This window comes from Myxocyprinus asiaticus, chromosome 24, assembly GCF_019703515.2.
Source record: "Myxocyprinus asiaticus isolate MX2 ecotype Aquarium Trade chromosome 24, UBuf_Myxa_2, whole genome shotgun sequence".
Taxonomy (NCBI): domain Eukaryota; kingdom Metazoa; phylum Chordata; class Actinopteri; order Cypriniformes; family Catostomidae; genus Myxocyprinus; species Myxocyprinus asiaticus.
Genome location: NC_059367.1, coordinates 44,464,096 through 44,473,191, shown reverse-complemented (window position 1 = coordinate 44,473,191; position 9,096 = coordinate 44,464,096). Strand labels below are relative to the sequence as shown.

The following is a 9,096-nucleotide window of genomic DNA, read 5'->3' as shown; positions in this document are numbered from 1 at the left end:
TAGATACCATGTGCCCCTTTGTTTTTCCTTGATATTTGTAAAGCAGCATAAAGTGAATCTGGACTTTATATGCATCAAATTTTCATATGTTGTGCATGTGCTCTTTATATGTACAGCAGAGTTTAACCATGGAGTTAACTAATAAAAAATATTTGTCCTGCATAAAGTGAGATTTTATCCAATACTGTATATATTAGATTAAATCATGTTTAATGATCCCAAAACAAATACAAATTATTTCATTCACGAATTACACTGCTTTCGTTTAAGAAAAAAAAAGCTTTTTTTCTCTGCGCATGAATGCAGCAAGCAATGTCGGAAGATGTTATCCGCAACCACTAATCTAGAGTCAGTTTTTCACACTTACATTACTGACTAAACAAATCCTTGTTAAAATACTGTATTTGAGGTAGTATAACATTTTGTGTGGAAATATTTCTAAATTATTGCACAAGATGCAGATCTAGACTACATGAGGCAATTAGGATCGATTTAAGCTACATTTCCCCACTGCCCATGCAGGGCGAATTGGACTAGTAAGCTGCTAATGTGCTTAAGGCTCCTCAATGTAGAGTAACTCTCTAGTAATCTGTAAATCCGCTTTTGTAAATGTGAAATGTGCTGATCACTTAGCATAGCCAGGTCTTTCAAAGCATCAAGGGTAGCATTAGTCCTCCTGATACTGCAAATCAGACATAAATGGTCAGTGTCAAACTGGAAATAAGGTTTATAACAGGTATTGTTGTGTATTATGCACCGGTTTTATTACCCAGCTTTAAAAAAGACACACTAATAGAAAGTTTGATCTGATATTGTCACAGTGCCAATTAAAGAGACTTCCAGCATTTTGGTTTATGTGGCACCTGCCCTAGAGCAGTGCACTAACAATAACAAGGCCATGGGTTAAATTCCCAGGGAACACATAAACTATAAAATACTGAAAAATAAGTGTTTGTAAAGTCATAATCAGCCGTTGTAGTCGTAATTTGTATGAAAGTGAGTAAAATGCACAGTTGTTGTAGCACCTCTAGTGTTAATTTCAACTATGGTGAAACATAGAACGCAGAACGTAAAAGTCAGTTCGCAAAAATAAATTGATAGTAACATTCATTCTATGAGACAAGGTTAATATTTTATCAATTCTACCCCCAAAACCCAACCCTAAACATAACCGTCAGTGAAGTAAAAATTTAATCTTAGAGGGAAAATAGAACCTCAGAATCACGGTCATCGCTCATTAAGCGAAAATGATTACTTCCTGGTTTCGGCATGGGACTAGAACCCAGGTCTTCCACGATACTCATGCAACACGTTTCTGGTGGCACAACAGGAGAAGGTAAACATATTTGAACCAATAAAAAAATATCTTATTGGAGATGCTGCTTGTCAGGGTACTGGAACATTCGGAAGAAACATGCAAACATTTAGTGAATGTATGAAGTCATTACCCCTCAAGTTCACAAAGGTGTAATTCAGCACATTAACAATGGATATGTTCCAAGAACATCTGACAACCAGAAATTGTTTAAATATTGTTTGTATTCATTTTGAACACAATATAGTTTTATTATTTCAATACTAACAGACATTTCACTTGGCTTGAAAAGTTTGCTTTTGGTAACTTCAAATAAATGCCTCTTGATTTAATGTTTTGTTATCTAATTCATAAACATTCATACATTTTAAGTGTGCCTTAAGTGTTCAGATACTTTTTGGGGCCACTGTATTGTCATACCGCAACCCAATAAGGGGACAGTCGAGGTACGGGTGCACCATTGTGCTCCAAATGGTCCAGCCATTTGCATTTACTTTCATGTATTGTATCACTGAAAGTGGTTTTACTGGTCATCAAATGGCCAGGTACAACCTTATTAACTTGATAAGTTGCCAGATATGCAGTGCAGTGATGGCTGGGATTATTTTATTAGCTGTGGTCTAAATAGACTTGTGCTGATGGCCTGAAAATGTTGGTTAATCCCAGGTGACACTCTATAAAGCGGGGTGCACACACGCCCCATCGATACGTAGCATGGCCCTGCCTCATTGATCCTCAGTCCTCCCGAGCCAAGCAAAGACTACCACAGAAGGGGCTGACCGCACCATCCAACCGCAGCCATGAACGGTACAGAGGGACCGGCATTCTACGTGCCTATGTCCAATGCCACCGGCGTTGTTAGGAGCCCGTACGACTATCCCCAGTACTACCTGGTGGCACCATGGGCTTACGCCTGCTTGGCCGCTTACATGTTCTTCCTCATCCTCACTGGCTTCCCGGTCAACTTCCTCACTCTGTATGTCACCATCCAGCACAAGAAGTTACGTACGCCCCTCAACTACATTCTGTTGAACCTCGCCATTTCTGACCTCTTTATGGTTTTTGGAGGTTTCACCACAACAATGTACACCTCGTTGCATGGCTACTTCGTTTTTGGCCGCCTGGGATGCAACATCGAAGGCTTCTTTGCTACTCTGGGTGGTGAAATGGGACTCTGGTCCCTTGTTGTGCTGGCCATTGAGAGGTGGATGGTCGTCTGCAAACCCATGAGCAACTTCCGCTTCGGAGAGAACCATGCCATCATGGGCGTCGCGTTCACTTGGGTCATGGCCTGCACTTGCGCCGTACCACCCCTCCTCGGCTGGTCCCGCTACATCCCCGAGGGCATGCAGTGCTCCTGTGGAGTTGACTACTACACCCGTGCCCCCGGTATCAATAATGAGTCCTTCGTCATCTACATGTTCATTGTCCACTTCCTCATTCCACTCGCCATCATCTTCTTCTGCTACGGTCGCCTGGTCTGCACCGTAAAAGAGGCCGCTGCCCAGCAGCAGGAGTCCGAGACCACCCAGAGAGCCGAGCGTGAGGTCACCCGCATGGTCATCATCATGGTCATTGGCTTCTTAGTTTGCTGGCTCCCCTATGCCAGCGTGGCCTGGTACATCTTCACCCACCAGGGCAGTGAATTTGGCCCCGTCTTCATGACATTGCCAGCCTTCTTTGCCAAGACCGCTGCCGTCTACAACCCCTGCATCTACATCTGCATGAACAAGCAGTTCCGTCACTGCATGATCACCACCCTGTGCTGCGGCAAGAACCCCTTCGAGGAGGAAGAGGGTGCCTCCACCACCGCATCCAAGACCGAGGCTTCATCCGTGTCTTCCAGCTCTGTGTCCCCTGCGTAAACGTGCGCAAACGACACACTTTAAGCAGCGATGTGCACTGGGTTTCACAGCAACCAAATCCACGAATAGTTCATCCCAAGCAAACAAGTGACCGCTACCATTTGCAGAAATAACGTCTCTGTCATTTTTCCTTTTAGTTTTTTACGAAACCCAATTGGTTCAACCAAGACAGTTTTGAAATAGGACAGATCATGTCCCAGTTTCTGTACATCCAGCGAGTCCAATGTAACGGTGCATACCATTCTTTTTTTTTTTCCTTTCAAATATGCAGCAAAAGGAAAAATATGTTAACACTCTTACTGTTGGACTCTTCTTTTAATGGCTTTGTTGTGATTGTAGAGGCATGTATTCAAGGCAGTGTAACAATAAAAAGCACTTTGCAAATTAAATCGCTCTGTTTATGTTTTGATTGAGCTGTCTTGTTCACGAAATGTCATAATAGTGTGTTAAATTGAATAAACAGTACTGACTTGAGACGAGAGCTTTAATGTGGTGTACTGTATATATTCCCACCACCGTTTTCTGCTTTTCAATTAAAACTGCACTGAACATGAAGACATTAATAATGAATCTTTACTTGTGAAAATCTTGTATTAAACTGTGCAGAAGGGAGTGGGTTAACAATAGAACCAGTAATTAATGGCAATATTAATGCTGTTATAGTTTTATGTTTAATAACTTATTAATGCTTAAGACATCATGCAACTTTCTAGGTTTTGTTCACATTACACAAAATTATGTTTGTTTTTCAAATCTGATTTTTAGGACTGACTGTCTGCACTGTTGTTTTGCAAGTGATGAATTCGGATGTATTTGTTCACAAAGTGTTTTTGGGTGTAAATGCTGTAAACAGATATCTTCTGTCGTGTTTCACTTGTAACTTCATGAAACACAAATCCAATGGATGGATTACAAATCTACAAAATAGTAATAATAATGGCAATTTGGAAGCCATTTTTATTTGTATTTGTGTTTGGAACAAACCAGCAGCTTGGCTACAATGACTGTTCTCCCTTCAAAGTGCCCTGTGGAGGCATCATTTATGCCGTTTGACAGTATTGACTGTATCGGTTGACTGAATGATTTAATGACTCACTCATAACACATTCACTTGTCGCCATCTGCTAGCACCCATACAGAAATCAGATATATGGCCCTATATGCAGTTCAGATATTTGAGCATATATATTATTCAAATTCCACTATTATTTGGGAAAACATATGCTACAGTTCATTTATAAAAATGTACAAGGATGTGACTTTGTGTAAACCATATATTTGAACATATATTTTATAGATGTGTTTTGCATATGCCATGCATCAGAATTCCATATGGTTTTCACAAACTTTGCAAGCTAACTAAAGTAGCAAATTCTTTCAAAACTTGAAAAAACATTCTTAGTGATTCCAAACTCCTGACAAGTTGTGTGTGTGTGTGTGTGTGTGTGTGTGTGTGTGTGTGTGTGTGTGTGTGTGTGTGTTGCAAGTATTGGAAAAGCATTGATGTACTCATTCTTATAACTATTTTTAAATTTTCAGAATTAAAACCATGCATAGGAGTCTGGAGTGGGCAAGGGGGAGGCTTATAAATGCTCAGGCTGCAGATTAAATAATCCATGGGATAACAAAGTTTATTCAGATGGTTCAGAATTTAAACAGGAGAGCACATGAAGGAAAATGACATCACACTGAAATGAAACTCATTCAAAGATTAAAATAAAAAACACTTTCTTGTTGGGGTTGTTCTGAATAGTAATTATTGAGACAGTCATAATATCATTCAAAAATCATATAGTTCATGGAATAATTGTTTAGTTTGCTTTGCTACTTACTCAATAGACTAAAACAAATCATAACAGAATAATATTTCTTCAGACGGATCAGGGTATCAACTGCCATTGGTTAGTAGTCCCATACGGTAAAAAAAAAATATTTTTTCTAGCCAAAATATATTTTAAATATATGCCAAATATATGTTGTAACTGTGAAGCTCAATAAAATATATTTAATTTCAACCTTCATTTCACAAAATATATTTTGAAATGTATTTCAGGGTCAAGAAAATACATTTCCAACCCTACAGAATGTGGATGGAGATCAAAAGTATCCATTATTTAAAATGGAAAAAAAAAAAAAAAAAAGTGTGTTAGAAGAATTACATTCTAAAATAGTTTACCGTAGAGTAACAGGAATATATCTTATGTACAACATCAAAAAATAGTTGGCTACAAATAAAAATAAGATAACAGATCAAGTTTATTTATTTGCTTGTCACATTACAGAATACCTCACTACTAATGTAGTGTACAGTTGACTTTGACATTAACTGTCAGGGATACAGTAGGACATTTAATGATAACAAGGCAGTAAGTGTACTGTATGATATGATGTTTTGAAAAGGAACCAGAACAACAACGATGCACTAAATTGCAATGTACACTTTAATTTTTTGACATTAATTCATTAAGGGATACAATATAACACTTTAATGGTAACACACAAAGTATTAAAATCATTGGATAATTTTCTGTTTAAAATAAACAGAGCAACAACAATGCATAATATATAATACTGCTAATGTACCGTACATTTGACTTTTTGCCATTAAATATTCAATTAAGTTTGTGGTTTTTTAACCTATTGATGAAATTAAGATGACAAAATAAAGGACAACATTAAGGATTATTCGTAAAACACAAACGGTAAACATTTGTAATAAAGATAGAATGTTATTTATTGTGAAATCTATGCTTACCAAGCAGTTTTTCAGGGAAATAAAAAAAATGTATCGTCTTGTTGCAGGATCCGTACAATAATTGGCGCACGCAGCACAGTCTGCGCATGCGCATTGTCTTGGTGACGTTAGAGACATAATTAGATTTTAAAAATAAAAACTAAAATATTTAAAGAATTCTAAAAAAAAATGAATGTAAGTGCAAAGTAAAAAAATAAATAAATCAAAATTTCTGTTCATTAAAAAAAGCAGCTTGATTACGTCGTTTAACCTTTTTTTTTTTTTTTTTTTTTTTTTTTTTTTTTTTTTTAAATAACCGTTGCCTGAGGCGCGAATTCCGACCGTGACCGCACGCTGGAAGACACAAGCTGATTATGTTCGCGTTAATTAAGTGGGTGGAGGATGAAAAATTCTCAATTCTGCCCACTGAACATATTAGAAAATTTGATGAGGATTAATTCTCAGCAGGTATGGAGGAAAATGACGTTTACTTGGTGGAGTGGCGCCAAGGCGTCAAAGAGTCCAAAGGGGGATGGCCGGCGTATGAGGCCTCCATCAAGATAGCAGGTGCCTATTTTGATTATCCTATTTCCAATATCATACTCTTATATTATCCTCTATTATTCTGTATACCGCTTGTAGATAAAATATTCATTTTGTTATTTTATTTTAATTTTTTTTTAGTTAACATCAGGACCGAACTACAAACATTAGCCTTTTTCTTAGCATTATTCTACCTCCTCAGAAAGGGAAAGAACTTTACAAATAAAACTTAAGGAAATTGAAGAACAGCTACCCAAGTCAGACACTCTGAAGAGAAAGAGTAAACCTTCAATGAAACTCCTAGAGGCCGCAGAGATGAGAGAGGAACCAGCAGTTAAGAAGAAGGTTAGTGTTGGTCAGAACCGTGTGTGTGTGTGTGTGTGTGTGTGTGTGTGTGTGTGTGTGTGTGTATATGTGTATGTATGTGTGTGTGTATATATTACATAATTACATATAATTGTACTTGTTTACAGTCAATGATGTATGTTTAAGGTACACCTCACAGACCTACCAAATGATCTAAAGGTGTGGAAAGAAAGAAAAATGTATCATCTACAGCATGTGATAAATCAGCTGAGAGAAGAGAACATGAATCTAAATAAAGAGAATGAGAGGCTGAAAAATTAAATACTTGAAAGTAAGTACTGTACTAATTAAAAAAAACAAATATATATATATATATATATATATATATATATATATATATGTATATATAATATATATGTATATATAATATATATGTATATATATATATATATATATATATATATATGTGTGTGTGTGTGCTTGCACTAACCACAGTTTGGTCTTTCTACTGTTTGTGTGTTTGTTTTTTTTCAAAATTTATTCACATTTAATTTTACTTTCACAGAAATCCCATCTCTCCTTCTGGCTACAGAGCACTTACTCCAGGAGGTTAGAATTGTTTACATAATATAAAACAGTCACTAATGACAATGTTCCACATTTCCTTGCCTTTTTAAACTTAAGACCTTTAGAGTTTTTTGGTTGCTCAGTAGTAATATTTCTGCCTATTTATTTCAGCCCATGAAATCAAATGCAGATGTTCCTGAAGTAAGATTTAAATCTAATTTATTAATTTGTTTGTCATTATCATTATTATTGTTGTTGTTGTTTTTGGTGCAGTTTACAATAGCTGTTGAAGATGTTCATGATGTACATTTTACATGTTGTTCATATCTATGAACATATGATATAGATAAAAAACAAATAAACTAGTGCATTGTACTTAGGGCCACGATCACGAACGGATGGGGGGGAGGGGCTTATACTAACTTGCACTGGGCCCAGCACCATGCTTGGGTCGTCCCTGATTTTTCTTGTACATTGCATCTGAACAAGGAATAGTCTGCTATGTAAATATTTTTCTGATGTACAGTATTAAGTGACTTGTTTCTAATATATGAATTTCTCTCTTACAGATGTCAAAGACTCCATCTCATGTTCCCCTCTCACATGCTCCTAAAGTAAGTATTAGCTGCTTTTTATGTAATGTCTGTGCCACATGCTATTATGTCACATACTAAGCATAACTGTTAAAATAATGACTTTTCTTGAGATCATTAGGTAAACTTATTTTGTAACAACAATTGTCCAGTACTATTGCTAACATATATCCATTTACTGTATTAATTTTAGCCTTTGGAATCAAATGCAGATTTCCTTGATGTAAGTTATGCATTTTTAACTATTGTTTTTATTTTATGTTTTTACATTCAAATATACTTGTACAATCAGGAACTTTATTCATAGCATCCTAATGATTTGAACATGACTGTGGTAGATAATATAGTTAACCTAAAATTGATATTTCTCATCATTTATTCACCCTTGTGTATATGCATATAGACATACAGTCCTAGTGCTTAACACATGCACAGAGCACTAGGTGGAACCAGGAAGTTATTTAATTAATCATGATCATGAAGTTGATTGCTGATGTCAAGATTTATAGTAGAGGTATATTTTGGAGGAACGTTTTGGTCTGTTCTCACCCAAAATCAAGAAGACATTTGCTTCAGAAGACATTTATTAACTACTGGATTCTTATGGCTTACAATTAAGCTTTTCATGTCTTTTTCAGAAAATGAAACTCTGTACCTATTCACTTGCACTGTATGGGTGTATTCAAGTCATACCTCCATCAAAATATAAGTCACATGACTTACAAGCAGTAATGTTTAGTTAGTTGTGCAACGTTGTGATATTGATACATCTACAAAGATTTTATGATGCTCAGTGTTATGTGTATTGTTTTTAATCTATCTATATTCTGCTTCACAGGTGCCGAAGGCTCCATCCAAGGCTTCTCTGTCTGGTTCTGCCAAAGTAAGTGTTTTGTTTTCACCTATGAAAAAATACATGGTGCAGTTACATTAGTGTCATTGCTTTGTTAATTCTCAAAGTGTGTCTGTCTGTAATAACATTGTTGACTTTATTTATTTTTTTATTTTTACTTTTTTAGTGTTCCAGTGATTCTAATTATGTAAGTAATTTTTGCTGAGGATTTAGATCTGTACATACAGATTTGTTATGCATTTCTGTGATGGGTGAAATGGCTGAATAAAAACTTTTAAAGAATTTATTTGAAAATAATGTATATTGTAAATCTCTTTTTA

The 9,096-nt window shown here is 36.1% G+C and overlaps 1 protein-coding gene and 1 long non-coding RNA gene across 2 annotated transcripts; both read left to right on the top strand.

The window, feature by feature from the left end:
• The first annotated feature begins 2,039 nt into the window (after positions 1-2,039).
• On the top strand, positions 2,040-3,649 carry LOC127414615 (rhodopsin). Its single transcript, XM_051652788.1, has one exon. It carries the CDS (start codon positions 2,116-2,118, stop codon positions 3,178-3,180), a length of 1,065 nt encoding a protein of 354 aa, XP_051508748.1. The 5' UTR covers positions 2,040-2,115; the 3' UTR covers positions 3,181-3,649.
• Positions 3,650-7,330: 3,681 nt separating this feature from the next.
• Positions 7,331-8,806, top strand: LOC127414616 (uncharacterized). The gene is made up of 3 exons (XR_007892822.1): positions 7,331-7,944; positions 8,117-8,146; positions 8,762-8,806. It is a non-coding gene; the product is annotated as an uncharacterized LOC127414616 (long non-coding RNA).
• Positions 8,807-9,096: the final 290 nt, after the last annotated feature.